At 38.8% G+C, this 24,732-nt stretch overlaps 1 protein-coding gene across 1 annotated transcript in view; it reads right to left on the bottom strand.

Annotated features, from left to right (window-relative positions):
- Nucleotides 1-24,732, bottom strand: part of DNAH8 (dynein axonemal heavy chain 8) — a 331,702-nt gene that overhangs the window by 9,190 nt on the left and 297,780 nt on the right. The window contains exons 85-87 of the mRNA XM_055330260.1: nucleotides 17,450-17,606; nucleotides 13,518-13,670; nucleotides 13,251-13,440 (exon numbers count right to left, since the gene is read on the bottom strand). Coding sequence (XP_055186235.1) covers nucleotides 13,251-13,440; nucleotides 13,518-13,670; nucleotides 17,450-17,606 — 500 coding nt within the window. The remainder of the gene's footprint in view (nucleotides 1-13,250; nucleotides 13,441-13,517; nucleotides 13,671-17,449; nucleotides 17,607-24,732) is intronic.

Raw genomic sequence — 24,732 nt, 5'->3', positions numbered from 1 at the left:
CTGCCATTATCCAAATAGAATGTTATGTGTTCATTCCTGATGTGTCTGCCAATGTATCATCTTTATTAGATCACATGAGGACACCAGTGGATGGTCTAAGTAATCCAACTCCCAGTCCACAGGACTTAATAAATCAGTAGCTGGAACCATGGAGCTCTTGGTGGAGAAAGTTGTGACTAATTTTGGGATCACTGTTTTGATCTGTGTTTTCTCTTGCATGTGTCCATACTGTTGCTGTGGTATCTGCCTGCCGTGCAGCCAGGTGGCTGCCAAAAGAGCCACCTCTCTGCTAGTGAAACCCCTTGCTGATGGCTCAGGTCCCACTGCAGAAGATGGAAGCCCATGAGATTATTAACAGCTGATCACAGAGTGTTGGGGGAGGTCATCAAGAGGACATAGCCACTGCCTGACCCGTGAGCTTTACCTGGGCAACTGGAGGCTCGTCATCCCCTCTCTTGTCCTTACAATGTGTGGTCCACTTGCCTTTCCTGCTCCCGGAAGCTGCCTGAGGGATGTAGCCTTGAGATAGTGATGCATTGTTGAGGCCATCTGGTTGGTATACATGACTGAACAGTTAAGTCCTCTATGTAAACTTTTAACATTCGACAGGTGGGTACAGAGATCTATTCGGCTTATGGCCACCAAGATAAGCCTCTTATGTAAGTGCCTTTACTTATAAAACCTGCCACCTACCAATCCAGAGTGGCCTGCCTCTTCCTTCAGTCTCCTCTGTCTACCACTTATGGGGGCTGGTTTCAGGTTACACCCAGGAAGTTGTCAACCAACAATGACCACAATGATAATATCCAGTTCTTTCTTGGAAGTCCCTCCAGGAATGTCATTTTCATCACTCAACACTAAACGTGCCTCCATGTAGCATATTAGACACTGTGTAACCAGAGTAGTTGGAATTCAATCGACCCTATTTTGTGATATTTTAAAAGTCATCCCTGATCTATGAATCTGCAAGGCCATAATACAAGACATGAATCTTGTTCTTAACCACCCATCTGTACAAACTGAATAATTGAATTTTTCTCTAACACTTTAAATTCTGTCTAAGTTGCATATTTAACCTCTCTCCATATGGCATTCAGGACAATGACTAGGTGCCCGATGATGGATGAGTGGGATTCTCTCTCATGTAACACACACCTGCTTTGAAGACGTCAGCCATTGTCAGAAAGCTCTGAAAACCTCTATTGCCGTTAGGGAAAGAGTATCTCCTATCTTCTCCCTACTGGGGGATGTGCATGATGTTGTCTAGTTTATTTCAACAGTACGCCTCCTGATGTTTAGGTAGCAGTCTTAGTATATTGGTAGGTGGAATCTAGAACACAGATTATCTTGAGCTGCTAAGGAAGGGAAATGTGAAATAAATGTATTTGAGGCCTTGAGAGCGGAGGGTAGGGAACTGTTCCCATGCCCCATTCCCACCCAGAGAACGTGGAGAAGATACACAGTTTTTCAAGTCTTGATAGTTTTGTTTTGGCTTCCTGAAGAAAAAGACATGATCTTGTGGAATTCAAACTGCAGTAAATCCACTGAATTGCTCATTATTGAATTTAAAAAAATGAATGACCATCTTTCTTGTAGACTAATATCAAGGCTAATGGAATCAAAATCTGTGTTTTCTGAAGCCTGTATAATTTTAAAAGACTATTGATACATTTTTCTTTATAAAAACTTGAAAAGCAGTACTTTTGTCTTGGCACCAATTTAGTTTTAATAATTATTAAACCAAATTTCAATCATCAGTGGTGGAAAAGTGATTCATGCATTCATATGCTTGACTCTGAAGTGAGAAACAAAAAGTTGGAGGAAAGTCTTCACTAATAATAACCTTCTGTTCTTCATGAGATTTAACCACCCACATGGAAATGGGTGATTTGACTATTCAAACAACTGAGTTGCATGTGGTCTAAAAGAGATGTTGTTTTTTTTTTTTTATTTTTCCCCTTCAAACTCATACAACACAATGAAATCTTAAAACACTTGTCACGTTTGTTCTTTAAAATTTCACTATTAAGCTGGGGTTATGCTTGAAAAATCACATCTAAAATAACACTTGTTATGTCTTAATTCCTATAATAGTAGTAACCCAACATTTCAGCAAACTAATTACTATTGTTTGACTTGTGCAGTCAGTCGGCTTAAAGAAAGCTGTAGAGTTCTTTAAATATCATTTCAAACAAGGCCTAAGAAAAGCCAAATATATATATAACTAATAAGGAAGGTTGCTTGTCTCAATTTGATCAGAGGAGGTTGGTATTCTGTAATGATGGTCCTATCAGCAATTTTTTTTCTTTAATAAATGAACCAATCCTTATGTAATGGGCCTTTGGTTGGGCTGTATTTCCTGTCTTATTAGTTACCAAGCTTCCCAGTAGCATCTCCAAAGATGAGGAGAAATGATGTTCCTGCCACAAGTGTATGACAGGCAGTTTTTCCCCCAAATGAGAAGCAAATGGAGTTCATTAGTAAGTTAAATAAAGGTCAGAAATCATTAAACAAAGATGGGGTTGATCCACCCAATCGAATAAAAAGGTACCAGGCACCTTTCCTGATGCTTTGCCAGATAATGTAAGGTGGGGATCTTAAACTTGGCTAAAAATTAGAAATATCTGGGAAGCCTTTAAAACTCCTGATTCCCAGGCCACAACCTAGATCAATAGAATCAGAATCTAGAGGTGGGACCCCAGCATTAGCATTGTTTCAAGGCAGGGCTTCTCAAACTTTCATGTTCATAGGTATCAGAAAGGAAGGAGCTCTTATTAAAATGCAAGTTATGATTCAGTAGGTAGGTCAAGGGTGGGGGCCTGAGATTCTCCATTTCTATCAAGCTCCCAGGTGACACTGATGCTGTTGGCTAGTGGGCCACATACTGGGTAGCAAGTCTAAAGCCTAGTTTCTTCACACATTAGAATGACCAAGGGAGCTTTTAAGAAAACTAATTGTACAGACTCTAGAGGCTTCATCACCAGAGGTTCTAATAAAATTGGTCTGGAGCCCCAGGCATTACTATATATTAAAAGTTTCCCAGGTGATTCAATTGTAGAGGTAGGACTGAGAACCACTGTTCTGTAAAAAGATCTGCACAGCAGGCTATTGACAGGTCACTGACCCACATTTGTTTTAAGAACAAATTTGACAAGTAGGAGCAGAAATGCCGCACAGTACAAGGAAAATATTAGTAAGGCTGTTAGAAGTACGAGTGGACTCCTTCCACAGTCCCATGGCCCCCTGAGACATATATATTTTCTCTGTGATGCTGTTAATCCAGGATACAGTTGGCTCCAACAGAACCTAAGTACATGTGGGAAAACTGGGGCTAATTCTGGTGTCTGCTTAATCCACCATGTCCCATGTGCCAAAATATTAATGACCTGAACTACTCTATCTTCTCTATGTTCTACTTTATGCTTTCTTTTCCTTGCCCCACCAAACCTTTCCATTGTTCCCTCTGGAGTGGGTCTATGGTTAATCAACTCTCCCATTTTTCCACCTCTTCACAGGGACATTCCCTTCATCATCTTCCTCTTACTGGAGCCTTCCTCAACCCTAAAGACACAGTACTTTCTCCATCCTTTATGAGAATCTCTGCAGCTCTGACAAGCACACCCTTTGGCCACATGCTCCTCTCTACCAAATATGACCTGCCCCTATTCCCTGAGCATCCTCCATCACCTGGGCCTCTTTGGCCTCCATTCAGGATCTTGACCTTTTCGTTCCCTGACCTCACCATTTCTGAAGACCTGAACTCCACCTTTCCTTCAGTTCTTTCCTATGTAGTCTAGATCCATTCTTTTCATCACTTGCCCAGAAAAACTCCAATCCTAGATGAATCCACATGTCCCCCTTCTTACACCTGTTTCAGGCTGCTGATTTATAGTCAGGCCATTACACAGTTGCCACTAGCCTTGATGGGATTCTCAAAGCCACCCAGCAATCTTTCCTTGTTCCTCTCGGTAGCCCACTTTCTTAAACATCTGCCATTCTCCTAAAATCTCCTCTGACACCTTCTTGCTCCCGAGATCACTTTGCCTCCTTCTTCAAGGAGAAAATAGAAGGTGTCAGGTCGGAAACCCCTTAACTTCTTACCATCAAACTGACAAACTCAATTGCATCTACATTCATTCATCCCTTATTACTCTTACAATAATGGGTATGGTGTCCCTCCACACCCATATGCTTGGAGTGCATCCCTCCACTTGGGAGCCATCCCCTCTTTGCTTCTCTTATCCCTCTCTGTTATCTTTGCCATCTCTATCTATCTCTATCTCTATCTCTATCTATCTCTATCTATCTCTATCTATCTCTATCTCTATCTATCTCTCTCTCTCCTGGCTTCTTCCCATCTGTATGTGAATAGATTAAAGCCTCTCCTATCATTAGAAGAAGAAAAAAGGAAATAATTTCTTTTTACAACTACTCCTCCAACTTGCTTCTTCTCTTCAAGGCCAAATTTCTTGAGACAATTATCCTTCCTGTCTATACTTTGCTTCCCCATTTCCTATTGTCTCACTCACTCACATTGAAGTCTGACTCCTTCCTTCCACCTCCACTCCACTGACACTTCCATTGCCAACAGTGTCCTTGTTGATAAAGCCATCTGACCACTTTTAGACCTATCTTACTTGACCTCTGGCAGCATCTGTCACTACTTCCTACTTTCCCCTCTTGTCTAACACCACACTAGGATTTCTGGGTTTCCCTCTTCCAAGCTGTTTGGATGTGAGAGGACCATTCACAAGAGTTGGGTGATCTGGAGGATGGTGATACACAGCAAATATAGCAGAATCTTGATAAGGATGGTTTAGAAGGAAGATGACCAAGTGATAGAACTGGTGAGGTTCACAGGAGGATGGAATATTCTACATTGGCAGGTAGAAGTGAAGAGTCAGAATCTTAAACCAGGACTTTAGATGAGTCAGTCCTAAGTAGAGATAAGTAGTCGCATCTGTGAGAATGGCTAATGTCACCCATGATACCAGGATCAAGGGCAGCTTGCTTGAGAAGAGCCTGAGTCTACAAAGTAGACTGAGAAGCAGTCCTAGGAGAGGCAGGAGGAGAACCAAAAAAGATAATGAATGAAAGCCAAGATGTGAAAGTTTCCAGAACTGGCATCCTAGTATGGTTAAGGGGAATGAAGTTGGCAAGGAGGTCACTAGTTTTCATGGCCTTGCAGAGAGCAGTGTTGAGGTTGTCCAGATTACAAATTAGACAGTTGGTAAGGAAGATAACAATGTGCAGAAACTAGAATTAGAATTATAAGGGATGAGGTTGTGACTGAAGCCAGGTTCATCTAAGCCCCTCCCACATGAAAGCAAGGAAGATAGGTTGTAACAACTCAATCTGGAGGCATTTCGAAGATGTCCACAGTCCTCCTATCGTTCTGTGGTTTGAGGACAGAGCAGGTAAGTGCTATCATTCAGGGTTTAGAACCCTGAGGTTCACCTGGCTTCCCTCAGATGTCAGCTCTGGTTCAGCAAATAGTAGCTATGAGGCATGCTTAGGATTGTTATGGGATTGGAAGAGATCTCCTAGTCCCTTCCAATCCTAAAATTCTATTAACCCTCCAAATGTCAGGCTTTTATAAGACAAACATTCAGAGAGTGCTAGTTAATGATGTTGCCCTGAAGACAAATACATAGGCCAGAGGTTGTAGATGATTTTTACCGTAACAAAAGATAAAAGGACAAAAAGTAACCATCCCCTTGCTTCAGCAAAATTCTAGGAAAAATCTTGGTTTGTACTAGTGTGTAAGTTGTCATTGATATCTACTATGACATACTGACATGGCTTGTTGAGACACTGAGGAGAAAACAGAAAAACTAACGCAAGTTGGCATCTAATTGGCATCAAGCTCCAGACTGAGTTAAACATTTGGAGAATAATGATACTGCATGGTTCAATCTACTATAGAGGTGTGAGGCCCAAAAAAAGCACATTCAACCTCTGCATCAGCAGCACCTGTGAATCATACCTAATGCCAAATGGTAAAGCACAGCTATCAAATTACGAAGTTTTGCAAGGTGGTCTATACCCACTTGAAGTCAGGCTCATAATTCACAGTCCACACTTATGACACAGACACACACGCAAACTAGAATCAATCATGTGTACATAGTGCTATGGAAAGGTGCACGTGTGGGAACCATAGGCCAAATAAATTCTTCAAGAACCCTGAGAAGACAATCTTAAACAGTATGTAAACATGTGTATCAATGACTAATGGGAAAATCCAGTGGAGCACAAAGGTTTTCTTGGGTCTGAGTAATCCATTGGGAGGCTAATCCATGCACTGTCAAAAGTTGAGCCATTGAACAAATACTATAGGGTCATGGGTAGAGAAAGCTTGACCATTTTAATAATCAAACCTAATTGCCACATGGTTGAACTCATCAACTGCTACAAGAAATTATTGTGAAGGGGGCTGATATTATCACTCCATGGTGATGGACTCAGCCTCTTCAAGTAAGACTGACAAAATACCAGGCCACCATGGGGCAAAGGAGAAATGCTATAAATAGCATTATCTTAGGCACAGACTGGAGTGCACACAAGTCCTGTCACGTGTCATTGTGGCAGTGTGGACCTTGAAGTCACTTAGGCCTGAGGAACAATCATCAGAGGCATGATGGCAAACACATATCAGACAGTATTGGATGCCATATTACATTATAAGAATACAAAACAAATTGTCATATATGAAAATGTTTTTTTCATATATTTTATAGCCTAGGTGATTTTGACGATACATATCTGTGATGAAACTATGGCCTCATTGCAAACTGCATTATGTTTTACTTAAACGTGTATTTTTTTAAATTAAAAAAACCCATTTGCTTAAATATCTTGTGCCAAAGAAAGAAGCTTCATCAAAGGGGGCTAGGTTAAAAGATATAAAACCCACTGGGCAGCCTGGGTGGCTCAGCAGTTTAGCGCCACCTTCAGCCCAGGGGGTGATCCTGGAGACCTGGGATTGAGTCCTACATCAGGCTCCCTGCAGGGAGCCTGCTTCTCCCTCTGCCTGTGTCTCTGCCTCTCTCTCTCTCTGTCTCTCATGAATAAATAAAATCTTTTTTAAAAAAAGATATAAAACCCAGGAGATATAGGCATGCTGAGAAATCAATTATTGATGTCAAATAATGACCAGAGATGCTTTCAACTGGAAAGCACTTTATCTGCTTATACAATGCCTGTGAACATGCATGAAGTTGCTGTAACCTTTATGTTTTCCAGATTTGGTCAGGTAGTATGGAACAGAAAGTAATTTGTCTCTTGTGTCAAAAGAAGGAAAAGGAAGCAGAGAAGTGATTAGCATGCAGAGAAAGTTGACCTCCACTCTTCTAGGCTACAAATGGAAAGCAGTCATAGATAAGGATGTATGTCTGTATGCTTGTATGTAAAGGTAGCATGCTTGAATAAGTCCAGGGCTTTCCAAGACATGGAGAGCCATTAGCGAAAGAATCAAAGTTTAAGCTGAAAACAGAAATGAAGAAAAGAGAAAGGATTAGTATTATTAACAAAGACAAGAAAACTGAAACGTATGTCTGTATTTGTATTTCTTTAAATGTTCTGGTGTGTAACATTTCTTAACAAGTAGTAACAATGAAAGATTAGTTCATATTAATACTTTGCTATGTTAAGTCATATTTCTAATGGGAAAAAAAGCAATCATTGAAGTACAAGACTTAGCTTGTCTGCATCTGTGGAAAGCCAAGGATCAACCAACCCCTCTCTCTTGGTTTCTGAATTATCTAAAATGCACTCAATAACCTCACATCTTTTAAAAAAAATCACTGATCTTTACCCCTCTCCTGAACTCCCAAGTCAGCCAACACGCCTCTCTACCTGGATGTCCTACTAACACTAGCTGACAATTTTAGTAGGAAAGGAAGGGAGGAAGCTTTCCTCCCAACCTGTTCCTCTCCCAGTGCTCCCTGTCTTATACCAGGCCTTCAAACTCAACCATTGTCACTCTCTATTCTCTCAAAGATTCCCCCATTTAATCGCTCCATCAAATCTGTCTCTTCCTCTTCACCTGGTTGAGGTCCCAGGCTCTCTCCCTTGGACTTGGTAAGAGTCTCATTGCTCTGGCCCTCTATAGTTTCGTCTACCCACTACCTTCTCCTGGGATTATCTTCTGATTTCTGTGGATTTCTAATTGCCTTATGATGTGGCCTAATCTCCCCCAGAAGACTCTGAACTCAAACCTCACTGCCTCCCACCTATGCTCCCTCTTCCTGAGCTCTGGCCACACTGCTGTCCTTCTTTCCCCATGCTGAGTCTTTGCTCAGGTCTCTGGCTGGAATGCCCTTTTCTCAAGTCCCTGAAAATCCTATGCTGTGTTTCCTGTATAAAGCTCTTCGGGAGCCCTGACTTGGCAGGATTCATCTCTCTGTACTACTGTGGCACTTAGTTCTCACCTGGATGGAGCACTTATCACATTATGTTAACGTTGCTGATGGGCCTGTCTTACCAATCAGATTATGAGCTCCTTTAGGGGATGAATTGGGTCTCAAATCTCTCTCTATTGAAAGCACCTAGCAGAGGGGCTGGCAAATGGAAGATGGTTAGACAATCCTAATTAAGTTAAGTGTTATTTCTTCAGTCCCTCAAGCCAGGAATTACCTGGTGACAACTCACTCAAATTGAGGGCTGGTAAGGAGGAAAGAGAGACTTGTAAGTAGATTCACACAGTCTGAGAACCATAATAGAAGTGTTTCCTCCCTAAATTCAATGGAAATTCTGGGAGAAAAATAGATAAGTGAAATCTGGGAACTGTCCTTTATAAATCTAAAGCCTATTGAAGTAATAGTATCTATGTATAGTTTTGTAAGATAATATACAGAGAACAATTACAGATATACCATTTTAAAAGATTATTTATACAAAGAAAACTGCAAAAATTTTAAGTGTCTATACACTTACTTGATGAATTTTGACCAAGAGAAGAGCCTTGTAACTAACATCTAAATCAAGAAATGGAACATTCGTAGACCTTCAGGTCATGGATCTGTTTTGCCTGTTTTATATGGAATCATATGTTATACATACATTACATATAGATTAAGATGTATGCAGTAAAACACATTGTAATGCGTTCTGTTTCACTTCCTTCACTTAATATTATTTCATGAGATTCAACCATATTGTGTGATTGGCAATAATGCTTCCTAAATTTGTATGTGTGAATACTTCTTAGATTGTAATAATGCAGCCACAAATGAAAGAGAAGTAACAGCCAGCACTACAGAAATACAAGCAAATGGAAGAGAATATTATGAAAAATTGTATGCCAACAAATTGGACAGCCTAGAAGAAATGGCTAAATTCCTAGAAACATATAAACTACCAAAACTGAAACAGCAAGAAATAAAAAATTTGAACAGACAGATAATCAGCAGAAAAACTGAGTCAGTAACCAAAAACACCTCCCAACAAATAAAAGTCTGGGACCAGATGGCTTCACAGGCAAATTCTACCAGACATTTAAAGAAGAGTTAATACCTGTTTTTCTCAAACTATACCAAAAAATAGAAAAGAAAGGAAAACTTCCAGATTTATTCTTTTAGGCCAGCATTACTCCAATACCAAAACCAGATAAAGACACCACGGAAAAAGAGAGCTATAGGCCAATATCTCTGATGAACATAGATGCAAAAAATCCTCAATAAAATACTAGCAAACCTAAGCCAACAATACGTTTTAAAAAATCATTCACCACAATCAAGTGGGATTTATTTTGGGGTTACAAAAGTGATTCAATATTCACAAATCAATCAATATGATATATCCCATTAGTAAAAGAAAAGAATAATACGATCTTTTCAATAGATGCAGAAAAAGCATTTGACAAAGTACAACATCCATTCATGATAAAAACCCTCAACAAAATAGGTTTAGAGGGAACATATGTTAACATAATAAAGGCCATCTATGAAAAACCCACAGTTAATATCATCCTCATTTGGGGAAAACTGAGAGCTTTTCCTCTACAGTCAAAAATAAGACAGGGATGTCCGCTCTCACCAGTTTTATTCAATATAGCACTGGAAGTCCTAGCCACAGCAGTCAGATAACAAAAAGAAATAAAAGCCATCCAAATCACCAAGGAAAAAGTCAAACTTTCACTATTTGCAGATGACATGATACTCTATATAGAAAACCCTAAAGACTCCACTAAAAAACTGCTAGAACTCATGCATGAAGTCAGTAAAATTGTAAGATACAAAATCAACGTACAGAAACATGTTGCATTTCTATATACCAATAACAACACAGCAGAAAGAAAATAAGGAATCTATCCCATTTACAATTGCACCTAAAATAATAAGATACCTAGGAATAAACCTAACCAAAGGAGTGAAAGACTTGTACCCTGGAAACTATAAAACATTGATGAAAGAAATTGAAGATGACACAAAAATTTGGAAAGACATTCCAGGATCATTAATTGGAAGAGCAAATATTGTTAAAATATCTATGCTCCTCAAAGAAATCTACACATTTAATGCTACCCTTATAAAGATACTAGCAGGGATCCCTGGGTGGCGCAGTGGTTAAGTGCCTGCCTTTGGCCCAGGGCGCGATCCTGGAGACCTGGGATCGAATCCCACGTCGGGCTCCTGGTGCATGGAGCCTGCTTCTCCTTCTGCCTGTGTCTCTGCCTCTCTCTCTCTCTCTGTCTTTGTGTGACTATCATAAATAAATAAATAATTAATTAAAAAAAAAGATACTAGCAGCATTTTTCATAGAACTAGAAAAAAACAATCCTAAAATTTGCATAGAACCACAAAAGACCCTAAATAGCCAAAACTATCTTGAAAAAGAAAAGCAAAGCTAGAGGCATCACAATTTCAGACTTCAAGTTATATTACAAAGCTGTAGTGATCAAGACAGTATAGTACTGGTGCAAAAATAGGTACAAGGATCAATAGAACAGAATAGGAAACCCAGAAATGAATCCACAGTTATATGGTCATTTAATCTTCAATAAAGCAGGAAAGAATATTCAATGGTAAAAAGACCATCTCTTCAACAAATTGTATTGGGAAAACTTGGACAGCAACATACAAAGAATGAAACTGGACCACTTTCTTATACCATACACAAAAACACGTTCAAAATGGATTAAAGGCCCAAATATGAAACATGAGACCATAAAAATCCTAGAAGAGAACATAGCCAGTGACCTCTTTGACACTGGCCATAGCAACTTCTTTCTAGTTATGTCTCCTGAGAAAGGGGAACAAAAGCAAAAATAAACTATTATAACTACATTAAAATAAAAAAGTTTTGTGGTCTGCAAAACTAAAAGTCAACCTAAAGAATGGGAGAAGATATTTGCGAATGACATATCTTATAAAGGCTTAGTATCCAAAATATAAAAATAATTTATAAAACTCAACACCCAAAAGATAAATAATCCAATTAAGAAGTTGGTCAAAGATATGAATAGACATTTTTCTAAAGAAGACATACAGAGGCCAACAGCCACATGAAAAGATGCTCAGTGTCACTCAACATCAGGGACATACAAATCAAAACTATGCTAAGATGCCACCTCACATGCCACTTCAGATACCACTTCAACAACACAGGAAACAACCAATGTTGGCAAAGATATGCCAAAAGGGGAACCCTCTTGCACTGTTGGTGAGAGTGCAAACTGGTGCAGCCACTCTGGAAAACAGAAAGGAGGTTTCTCAAAAAGTTAAAAATAGAACTACTCTATGATCCTGCAATGGCACCACCCACTCAAATAATACAAAAATACTAATTCAAAGGGATACATGTACCCCGATGTTTACAGCAGCATTATCTACAACAGCCAAAGTATGGAAACAGCCCAAATGTCCACCAATTGATGAATAGATAAAGAAGAGGTGTTATACACATACACACATGCGCACGCACACACACACACAATGGAATATTACTCAGCCATAAAAGAAATGAAATCTTACCATTTGTGACGACGTGGATGGAGCTAGAGTATTATGCTAAGTGAAATAGTCAGAGAAAGACAAATACCATCTGATTCCATTCATATGTGGAATTTAAAAAAATATTTTATTTATTCATTCATGAGAGACAGAGAGAGAGGCAGAGACACAGGCAGAGGGAGAAGCAGGCTCCCCGCAGGGAACCCGATGCGGGACTTAATGCCTGGACCTGGGATCACTCCCTGAGCTGAAGGCAGATGCCCAACTGCTGAGTCACCCAAGTGCCCCCATATGTGGAATTTAAGAAAGAAAATGAACAAGCAAAGGGAAAAATACAGAGAGAGAGAGAGAGAGAGAGAGAGAAAGGCAAACCAAGAAACATACTCTTAACTATAGAGAACAAACTGATGGCTACCAGAGGGAAGGTGGGTGAGGGAATGGATGAAATAGGTGATGGAAGTTAAGGAGTGCATTTGTTGTGATGAGTACTGGGTGATGCATGGAAACAATGAATCACTATATTGTACATCTGAAACTAATATTACACTGTATGTTAACTAACAGGAATTTTAATAAAATCTTTAAAAGAAAGAATTACTTGAAGTAAAACTATTGTAGTAAAAGAAAAAGTTGTTAAGTTTCAGAACTTTATGAACTCTATGAACTCCACATTTTATAAATCTGAAACACTGACCATGGTAGTTTTTATGAGCTTACCAAATTGTATATAGTTTATTATTATGTCACTAGACATCAGGTCAGTAACCAAGTAAACATTTCTAGAGTGAAGGAAGAAATACAGCAGAATCACAAAGTACTTTTTCAGGGGGAAAAGAACTGAGGAGCGGGTGGGGACAGACTCTACACATTCACTCAATAAAACTTCCGCCACATGATCATTTTCGAAATCAGTCTAATTTTCTGAAATCTAGAAACAATTTCTGCATATTTTGATGCTTCATGTTTGTCATTTTCACGAAAATTTAAAACTAAGATAAGATACGAACAAAACTTTATTATTTCACATGTCCTAAACACAGGCTTGCTGAGGTAGATGAGAAGAACAATGAAAGGTTTGCCTCTGTTATTGTGCACGCAATGGTAGAACAAATTCCAGATTGAATTTGTAAACAAATACAGAAGGATCATCTGTAGTTTCCAACTTCTGAAAACATGTGTCCAGCACTTAGCAAGCTGTACCTCTATACTGTTGTATATAATATGTATTTATCACACAGTGCTACTACACAACTACCCTCATCCTCCAACACTGCCCACTCTCCCATGAGCACATACCTTGAGGATTAAAGAAACCAGTCATCCAAAATACGTTGGGCCTCCCTTCAAATATCCAAGTAGAAAACTGAGCATTTCTCTCCAGAAGTTCAGTAAACCAGAAGCCCAGTGTGGATGAATCCCAGGACACTCTTTTCCAGATCTGAGGTATGCGAGCATCATACATGTTGTCCAGGGCATCTCTCAAATTCTGAAAAAGAGAAGTTAAAATATAAGAATGAGAAAAACCAACAAAAGAGGGAAATGATAAATGATATCACAGCTCACCTCACTCATAATGATTGTTCCTTCAATGGCCAATTTTAGGTCACTCAGGCTACTGCGAAGTATTGAGATGACTTTTTGCATTCTGTCAATTTCTTGTCTAAGAAATATGTTCATTGAATTAAGATGTCCCATCTTTATCAAACGAGCTTTCACCTTGAAAAAAATACAAGAAAGGAATTCTTTTTTTGAAATCATCTGTCACTTCTCTTCCAATGACCTCTCCTTTCTCTATTCTTTTTCTTCCTCTGGATATACCTCTACTAGCCCAAATGGATTCTAAAATATCTCTTGCAGAACCAAACTTGACATTAAATTCCTTACTTTCCAGGCCTCAAAAACTACTGTTCAATTAAAATGGTTTTTATTTCCTACTGATTGTACTTAGTTGATAATTGGAAATGTACTTTAAAAAGCTGAAACAAAATTGTACCTTTTTCCCTTTCAAAATGATTAAGTGCTAAGTGTCAGTTAAATATTCTCTTGCAATCCAACCTTTGTAAGAGTACAGTTTGGTACTTTTTTTTTTTCATAATGCTTACAGAGTCGTTATTAGAAATGTCACAGAAAGTTAATATGGCCAAAATCTTTACAGAGCAGTTACCAATGAATGATTGGTTGCATTTCCTAAGATCATTGTTGCCTTGGCTAGGGTGACTAAAAGAGCGTCTCCTAATCTAATCAATGAAAATATTTGACTTTGCAGGAGAGCCATTAAGCACCTGTTATTTGTTCCTTTTGGTATATCATTTATTGATCATTTTGAAGAGATCAATATAAAAGCATCTGGTTCTGGGAATAATAAAATGAAACAATTATTGGAAAATAAGCCAGTATATATATACACATTTGAATTTACTGACCTATGCCCAAGAAAAGATTGACTATGGATATTGGCAAGAACTTACACAGAGATCTGAACTTTCTGCTAGTCTCAATTGAAGAGATGCCGGTATAGGAGGGGTAAGGATAGGCATATGAAGTGGGAAAGAATTTAGAGAAATGTACCAGTCCACAGAGTCACCAGAAAGCCAGTCAACTGTAGGATTCTCAGCCGGAGATGCCCATGGCCCCTTCCGGAGTCATGGAATGTTAGAGATGATGGTTTTCAGGCTCATGTGGATTATCCTCCTCATTTTATAGAACAGGTTTGCTAGTGTGATGCTGAAGTGTCCCACTCAGCAGTGGACACCTCTGCTTTCCTGCAGCTGGGCCACTTCTAATGAGTGAGGAATGAAGAGGGGAAGCACAAACTCAGGGAAGCCGTGATATAAAACCTGACAGCTGAGTGGGAATATCTGGGCAGGTAGAGCAATGATATTGAAACCCCAGTCAAACATGCTGGTGGAGGTTCATAAACCCAGTCACTATCCCAGCCTTCACGCATTCTCCTAAATTCCTGATTCTGGAACTTACATTTTTGCAGGCTCTACTGCTTCATTCTCCTCTCGAGCCCTTCAGCCTCCAATGGCTGAATAGCATAAATATAACCCCCTTTAAATCATGACTACTCTGTCGAAATTCACACTGAAGGAAAAAGGAAATTATGGAAATACCTTTGCAACCCCTACAAGTGGGAAATTAACCCCAGGCATATTGGCTACAATGTCACATCACTAGACCAGGTACCTTTTAGTATGCTGACAGCCCCAAACAAATCACCTTGCCCTACTTACAGTTTGAAGTGAGAAACTTATTTTGCAATAGAGACTTGCTTAGGGAAAACTTAAACTCTTGAAAATCTAATCTTAGTACTGATTTTATTTTGAAGATGGTTATTGTTCCAGCCTAAAATTATCTTTGTATTAATAGGATGAAAGATCTGCTGCAGTCTTACATAGGATTTTCATTATGTTTCTGGGACCAGGTAGTCTCTTCTTGAGAGATGTGGCTCCGTTTTTACCATGGAAGTCAATAGTATAATTATATTTCAATTTACAAAATTCACTTTACAGCCACATTTTCAAGAACACATCTCTCTCTTCTATAAAATAAAGGACACTAAAAGGTAAGTGATCTTGGAAGAATAAGCCATTTTAGATGCCTCAGTACAAACTCCTTCCCATTTAGCAAACCACTTAGTGACATCCCTCACATTCAGTCCCTGCTAGGATATTGGCAGAACAGAGAATTTGGGGAAGTGGCCCTGACCAAGCCTGGATGGCTCAAATTATCCCAAGATCCTCCCCATCCCGCCTCCAGTAATACCAACCTGTGGTCAGTCTAGTCTTCACAGTGACTAGTGAGTTTTATCTCACTTTCACATGCTAGTTTTTAAAGTCTTTGAAGGCAGGTTTTTATGCCTCCTCTGTCTCCTGAAGATCACTTACAATGAACATTGAAAGTATGTACTTACATTGTGTTCCCATCTAAAAATTTATTTACTCCCTTTACTGTAACTATCTCTATGTGAGTAATTGATTTTAGTATATTGGCCAAATGTCTCAGTACCCATTTACATAACAGAAACGAGAACTGTTTTAAGAGGCAAGAAAATGTGTCCTTTTTGTTTTGTGGTTTTTTTTTTTTTTTTGTCGTTTTGTTTTTTTGGTGTTGGAGGTACTCATTTCAGTGGGTGGTAGCCTGTAACTCAAGCAGCCTACGGGCTCCTAGCTGACGAGTTCATATTTCCCAGATGTGAGGATGCAAGACAGGGTAGACACAAGACCGTTGTTACATCAGCACCAGGGCATTAGCCTATCACTTCTTGGTTAAAGAGCTAAACTTGACTTAGCCACATCCAGGACTCTCCGACCATTGGCAAAGAGGAGTGGAGGTTGAGAACAGGAGAGAGGAGCCCTGTCTTCTTGCATGTAGAAGGAGGCCAAGTTGGAGGACCTTTCACAGAACTTTCAAGTGCCAGAAATTTTACCACAATTAAAGATTTTTTTAGATCAGTAGTTTTCAAAGTGTGACCTGGGACCCCTGTAGGCCCTGAGATCCTCTCAGGGAGTCTACAGAGTTCAACTTTTTCATAGTAATACTAAGACACCATTTGACTTTTTAACTCTTCTGCTCTCAGGAGTGTACAGTGAAGTTTTCCAGAGCTACATGACTTGTTGGTATCAAAACAGATTGAATACAGAAGCAGATATGAAAGTCTACCTGCCTTCTATTAAATAAGACATTAAAGAGCTTTGTAAAAATGTAAAACAATCCTACTATTCTCAAATGAATTTTTTTGTCTTGGAAAACATACTTATTTTTTAATTAAAATGTTGTTTATGTTAACATGTAGGGTTTATTACTGTTATTTTATAATAAAATGATATACATTTTTGAAATGTCTCAGTTTAAATTCCTAATATAATAAATATCAGTAGTTACAACCCACATAAATAAAAGCTACTTGGGGTCCTCAGTCATTTTGTAAAGGAGTCTTGAGGTAAAAAAAAAATGAATGATTTAAGTTAATAAGCAAACAATTAGGAGGTTCAAGAAGTAGAAAAATATTGCCATCCACACTGGGAGTGAATTCATTTAAATGGCTTGCTTTCCTGGCTGGAAGGACTGAGAGACTAGAAGGGTTGGGGTGGGGGGAGCAGAAGACAAAAACAAGGGGTAAGTTTAAAGAATGGACAAAGCAGGCTTTGGGGAGAGAGGTTTCCAGCCTAGGGGGGTAAGATGTCTAGGGAGCCAAAGGCAAAGGAATCCAGAGATGGGGGAAGGGTAGAGAACAGGTGATTAAAAGAGAACATGGAGAAAGAGGAGGAGGCAGCGAGCAGAGAAAGGTGTCAAGAAAAGCGCAGATCATAGTATGCAAGATGCTTGAGAAGGGGCAAGGAAGAGAAGACCACGAGGTTAAAAGAGTTGCAAAGGAAGCAGGAATGAGCAGAGAGGGGAGGGACTGAAACCTATCGTCCCAGGACCATGTTAGGCTTTGTGGAACATGAGGCTAGCCCTGTACACACCAGGGGGAGGAGGGTGCAGCTTACCTCGTGAGGAATGTAATCAGGAGGCAGTTTGCTCAGCATATCTTCAGATAATCTATAAACGATGGCTTCCCGGGTCTCTCCCACACCCCCTCCACTCTCTTTGGGTTGAATGTTGGTAATTGTTTCAAGAACAGCAGAAGCAGTGTTACTCTGATACCTGATAAAAGAGTGAACTGTTCAGAATGTAGCAGGGAAATGTAGGTGTTCAGAGATAATGATCAAAGCTAAAATGAGCTGATAAGATCACTTAAAGCCAGACAGAAAAGGAGTGTGGGTGGGGGGAAGGAAACTTTACCACCAACCTCCAGGAATGAAAAAACTAGAGATCCATTCTACTGCCTCCTAACAAGACATCAAGAACGTCACCGAAAATGAAAGGCTCTCTATCTTTAGGGAAAGAGATTCCATGAATGTCATTGGTAATCCAAAGCAGTACTATCCAGTTTTGCTTGGCACTAACCTACAAACCTCATGCTGGACAACGAACACATCTCCTATTTATTCTCCCTCAGTTATAGACTGGTCATAAGAATCTATAATTACATGACAATTTGTTAGATCAAAGAGGATCACTCATATTTCCTCTGTGAATTACACATTATTAAAATTTCTTCAGTATTTTCTGTTTTGTTTTCTCATTTTCCCATTTTTGTTTTATGATTTCCAAAGTAAACTATTGGCATCCATCTGCTCTCCCTAAATGCAGCCACCCATCTTTAAAATCCATGTATCCATAGTGATTGATGATGACATTTAGAGCTAAAATGACCCAGCAGCTCTGGATTTTGTCTTAACATTTGCATATTCCCATTGATCTCTGAACCTCTTTCTCAAAGGGTCAAGTGCTCCTTCTCAGACATCTGCTGGAACCCCACTTCTTTAAAACGCTCTCTTCACGAGGAAGCTTGAGATGGATAGATTCCGTTAACCTTCCCCTATTAAATACAGTCCCTGGTAACTGCCTCCTTGCAGACAGCCTCTCCTCTGCTGTCCTGCCTGCTGCATCATCAATCACTGTGGTCTGAAGTCTCCACCGGGTGTAAAAGGTGCCCTACAGACTGAAATGTTTGGGGAGAGCTGTTTTTGTTATTAAGATTCTGCTGTTGGGGCACCTGGGTGGCTCAGTTGGTTAAGCGTCTGTCTTCTGCTTAAATCGTGATCCCAGAGTTCTGGGATGGAGTCCAGGGTCAGGCTCCCTCTTCCTCTGTCCCTCCCCTGCTCATGCTCTCTCTGTCTCACTCTCTCTCAAATAATAAATAAATAAATAAATAAATAAATAAATAAATAAATATTCTGCTGTCTACTATTTGTACTAGTTCTTGGTAAAAAGATTTTATATACTCCTATAGACATAACATTTCAGTCCCAGTTAGGAATAAAAAAAAAAGAGCATTTTCATAGATTTATTGGGGGGTAATTGACATACAATAAGCTTTTCATTTTAGCCAGTGTAAAATTTGATAGATTGTGACACCAATAAAACCATCACCACAACCAAGAAAACGAATATATCTGACATCCTCTGAAAGTTTCCCTGTGCCCTTTGTGATTCATCTCTCCATGCCAACACCCCACTGTCCTTAAGGCAACTGACCACCAGTCTGTTTTCTGTCAACATATACTAGCTTGCATTTTTTTTTTTTTAGTTTTATACAAATAGAGTCGTATGGTATGTCTTTGGATTCTTTTCCTCAGCATAATTATTTTGAAAATCATAGATGTTATGTATATTAATAGTTTATTTCTTTTTATTGCTGAGTAGTATTATTTGGGTATATACATCTGTCCATTTACCTTTTGATTAACTTTTGAATTGTTTCTGGTTTGAATATAAATAAAAGTTCTATAGTCGTTTATGGTTTAAAAAAATTCATGTATCCAATAAAGATTTCCAATGTACCAGGCACTGAGCTAGGTGCTATAATATGGTGGTAAACAGATCCCTGCCTTGGTGCCTCTCTCTATCTACTGGAAGAGGGGTGCATTTGTCAATACCATTGTAACACATGCTGCGGAGTAAAAGAACAAGATGCTTTGAAAGAGAGTAGTCTGTCTGCCTCTCTCTCTTTTGTTTTCACTCTCTAGAGCTCTTCTGGGTCAACAAGATGCTTTGAGAGGCACAAATTTAGTTTTTGTCTTGAAGTGGCTGGGTGTGGACACAGAGATGGTGTGTGTGTGTGAGTGTGAGAGTCAGTCAGATACTAAAATACCCTACCATTATTGTACTGTACTATTGTACTATTGTTGTATTGCTGTCAATTTCTCCCTTTTGGTCTGTTAGTATTTGCTTTCTATTTTTAAGTGATCCCTATGCTAGGTGCACAAATATTTACAAATGTTGTATCTTCTTGGTGAATTGACCTCTTTATCATTTAATGACTATCCTTGTCTTTTATTAGTCTTTGTTTAAAAATCTATTTTGTCTGACATAACTACCCAAGTTTTCTTTCAGCTTCTATTTGCAAAAAAAAAAAAAACATCATTTTTCATTCCATCACTTTTAGTCTGTGCATGTTCTTACATTTGAAGTGAGTCTCTTGGAGGCAGCACAGGTCTGTTTTGTTTTGTGTGTTTTTTAAATCCATTCTGCCACTCTATGTCTTTTGATTAGAGAATTTAGCCCATTTACATTTGAAGTAATTATTACTAGTCATGTGCTTATTCCTATTTTGTTAATTGTTTTCTGGTTGTTCTTTAGTTCTTTTCTGTTCCTTTTCTCCTGTTCTTCCCTTTTGCTTTAATGAACTTTCTGTAGTGTTATGCTTAGATTCCTTTCCTATTATCTTTTGTGTATCTACTATAGACTTTTGTTTTGTTACCCTGAAGCTCACATATAACAGCTTATTAATATAACAGTCTATTTTAAGTTGACAGCAAATATGTAAATAGCATTTTCACAGGAAGACTGAGGTTGTGTTTTAGTCCACTGTGGTTGGCATGCCTTGGAAGTAGCAGCCTATCAAGAACTGTCTCTCCAATTGTTTCAGTTCTGTGGGGTCCAGAAATGCAAGCCCCCCAGCCACCAATGCTGGGCATGCAAGGGACATCCTCTGCATGGGCTGCATGTGTCTGCTGGCTTTAGCAGGGCTATGGAGGAAAATGGGGCTGGGGTGTGCCTACCAGCTTTATCAGGGTCACAGGAACCACTGGGGTTGGGACACTCCCACCAGCACTAGTAAGGCAGAGGGGAGAATCCATAACTAATGCCAATCCGTGTCTCCATCCCTAGCAAGAGTCCCAAGAGGTCCCTGCCCCTCTAGGAGATGCCTTAAGTTTAACAAATGAATCTCCTTCATATATGGTCTAAGTGCTTTTCAAACTGCTGCTTTTGCTTTGAGTCCCAGGGGTGAGTGAGTCTGCACATAAGCCCTGTAACAGCAGGATCTTAATTCCCTACAGCCCTTTGGGTCTCCTGGATATAAGGCACATTGGTTTTCAAAGTCAGACATTTTGGGGGCTTGTCTTTCTGGTACAGATCCCAAGAGCTGGAGTTCCTGATGTGGAGCATGATCTCCTTGCTTCCCAAAGAGAAGCTCTGTATTTATGATATTCCTCCCAATTATGTGTCACTGTGCAGTGGTGAGGTTTTGGGTGAGATGATATCTCTGCCTCTCCTACCCATCTTGGGGGGCAGGTGCCTCTTTGAATCACTATTTTTGTATTGTTTGGGCAAATACTTGTAGTGCAATTGCTGGGTAAGTAAGTTCTATTTTTAAGTTTTTGAGGAACCTCCATACTGTTTTCCAGGGTGGCTGAACCAGTTTGCATTCCCATCAACAGTGCAAGAGGGTTCCCTCTTCTCTGCATCCTTGCCAACATTGTTGTTTCCTGAGTTAATTTTGGCCATTCTGACACATTCTGGTCAATGAGGTGGTATCTCATTGTGGCTTTGATTTGTATTTCCCTGATGCTGAGTGATGCTGAGCATTTTACAAAAGGAGGGCAAAATAAGGCATTGAAGAGAATGCTAAAGGATAATTATTGTGATGGAAAGTTTGAGGTATAGAAAAGAATAGGTCAATGCATGGGCACATCTAAATAAGCATTATAGTATAAAACAATAATTATATTGTAATTGTGGGTTTATGAAAAACAGATACAATTAAAACACTGAAATGCCAGGAGGGGAGTGCTATAGTTAAAATTATCCAAGAGTTTTTGATTAAGAGGAGGGTAAAGATATTAATTTTACACTTAATTAAAAGTGGATGTTAAAATTTCTAAAGAAAAAATAAAAAGAAGTAGTACATAACATCCAAACTAGCACAGGGGTAAAAATAGAATGAAAAATACTCATTCAAAAAAAAAAAAAAAGAAAAATACTCATTCAGCAAGAAGTCAAAGACAGGGAAGATATAGCAAAATATAGAAATGATGGTGCTTGAACATTTTATATTTTACACACGTTATACTTTTGTATTTATTTAACATTTAATAAATCAGTTTTTAAAAAAATAACAAATGTCCAAAGATGTGCAAGATTATTTATAGTGGTATTTGTAATAACAAATCCTGGTAAATAACAAATCCTGGTAAATAACAAATCCTGGTAAAACTCTATATATACAGCCAGGAAAAATGTGATGTAGCTCTGTATGCTTGGTAAAGTGAGGTTATTGAACTGAGATTACTGAATGAAATAGCATGGTAATTCTGTTTTATGGCTGTGTAATACTCCATTGTATACATATGCCTCATCTTCTTTATCCATTCATCCATCATGGTCATTTAAGTTGCCTCTATATCTTGGCTATTGTAAATAATGCTGCAATTAGCATTATTACTCAGCCACAAAAAAGAATGATATCTTGCTATTTATGACAACCTGGATGGACCTGGAGGGCATTATGCTAAGTGAAATAAGTCAGACAGAGAAAGACAAATGCCATCTTTCACTTACATGTGGAATCTAAAAAGCAAAACAAATGAATAAACACAAAAAAAAAAAGCAGAAACAGACCCATAAAAACAGAGAACAGACTAAGTGGTTGTAGAGGTGAGGAGGGGGGCGAGGATGGGCAAATAGGTGAAAGAGAGTGGGGGATACAGGCTTCCAGTTATGGAATAAAGTCACAGGAATGAAAGATATAGCATGTGAATATAGTCAATAGGATTTTAATAGTGTTGTATGGTGACAAATTATAGCTACACTTGTGGTAAGGATGGCAAAATGTATATATAGAGTTGTCAAATCACCATGTTGTACACCTGAAACTAATGTAACACTGTGTCAATTATACTTCAATTAAAAAAAATAGAAAATAGCATGTTACAGAAACCTTACCAGGGTGTGATTACAATTTTTATTGTAAATATTGTGCACATAAGCACAGAAAAAAAATCTAGAAGGGTCTATTAAGAATGAGATTTTTATATGATGAGCATTTGCTGTGATTATTACTGTCTGCTTTCTATTTTCTGTATTGTTTTTCTCAATGAGAAAGTACAATTTTTTTATAATAAAGAGTATTATGACTATTTTCATTTTGAAAAGAGAGAAAAAATAAGCCCCCACATGCAAAGCCCACCAAGGACTCAACAGAGATGAATGACTGACAAACGTTTGAGGTTCATTGAAATGCATCTTAGAAATTCCTAGTAATCTTCGTGCCCCACCAGAAAGGCTCCCTTCCACCTCCCTGATAGCATACGGAAAGAACTACACCTTTTTCTTTTTCATCTATAGCATTGAATTGTGCAAACTGTCTCACTAACTAACAGAATCCTAAGGAACTACTGCTAAAATTATCCAGGCTTCTCTGCTTATGGAAAAGCCACATTTTGCGTCCACAGAGGGAATTCTATTCAGCTAGCCTTTAATTCATTTAGGAATCAGATGAAGAATGGAGGAGATGCTCTGTCGTCAGCATTTTCATTTGGTTGGCAGGTAGAATTTGGTTGTATCTGGACCCAAACATACGTATCCAAAGAATCGCATCCTTTCCAAATGTCATGGCTAAGGTAAATGCATCTGTCACTATGTGCTGTAAGCTGGTTTTTCAGGCAGATACAGTGATTACAAGGATCTTGTGTCAAACCCTAGTACATGTTTGTAACCCAGCCAGTTGGAGTATTGACTCCACATTACTTTTAAATATATGAATTTCACAGTAAGGGCCAATATGGTAAAAGCTGATTTCTAATAAAATTAAATGAAAATGGATTTTGTATGGAGCACTTGGGTGGCTCAGTCATTAAGCGTCCAATTCTTGATTTCAGCTCAGCTCATGCATGATCTAAGGATACTGAGATCGAACCCTGCATCAGCCTCTGCACTCAGCATGGAGTCTGCTTTTAAGTCCCTCTGCTCCTCCCTCCTCCTGCTCTCTCTAAAATAAATAAAAAGTAAATAAATGAATAAAGTCTTTAAAAAAAGAAAATTGATTTTGTATGATTTTATAGAGAATTTTAAATTTATTTTTTATTATTTTTTGGTGAGCAAATTCTATGTAGATTGTTGGAGTTTTAGTATATCCCCAAAGAGGGACCCCTGGGTGGCTCAGCGGTTGAGCGTTTGCCTTTGGCTCAGGGTGTGATCCCGGAGTCCCAGAATCGAGTCCCACATCAGGCTTCCTGCATGGAGCCTGCTTCTCCCTCTGCCTATGTCCCTGCCTCTCTCTCTTTGTGTCTCTCATGAAAAAATAAAATCTTTAAAAAAATTTTTTAAAAAGAATATCCCCAAAGACATTTATTTTTAAAGTTGAAAGATGAACACATCAAGCACACACAAAACTGAGCATATACACAGGTAATAAAACATTCTAGTAAAATGGAACAAAAGCCCATTGTGACTCATTCCTGAATTTTGAAGTATGGTGCTACCCCAGTTTTTAAAAGTCATATAAAGTCTAAGAATAATACAGATAACTCTAAGGAGGAAAAGCAGGAAAATAGCTGATGCAACAACAAAATGAAGTCATCAAAAGTCAAGGAGCCACATATTATATACAATTCTCAGACAGATATATTTCTGTGATTTCTATTACTCCACGATCTCATTCTAGCATCAGATACAGTGAGGGGAGACTGCTACATTAGGTGTCACTATCACGGTCCTCTTGCTGAGGACTGTGAACAACCAGGCAAGTCTGGGTAGTGTGAAACCTCTAACTTTATCCTAATCTCTACATATCCACATTTCTGCTGACTTCTAGGGCTCTCTGTTTCCCAAATCAAACAATTCCAACACCTGATTCACTGTTTTCATTCTCTCTTTGTCCTGATCTGTCCCATCTTCTTGAACATCAATGCTTCCACCCAGCCGCTAATCTACAAACTTCGGA

This window comes from Nyctereutes procyonoides, unplaced genomic scaffold (genome assembly GCF_905146905.1).
Source record: "Nyctereutes procyonoides isolate TBG_1078 unplaced genomic scaffold, NYPRO_anot_genome, whole genome shotgun sequence".
Taxonomy (NCBI): domain Eukaryota; kingdom Metazoa; phylum Chordata; class Mammalia; order Carnivora; family Canidae; genus Nyctereutes; species Nyctereutes procyonoides.
The sequence above is the reverse complement of the archived record's forward strand: the minus strand, read 5'-3'. Positions and strand labels throughout refer to the sequence as shown.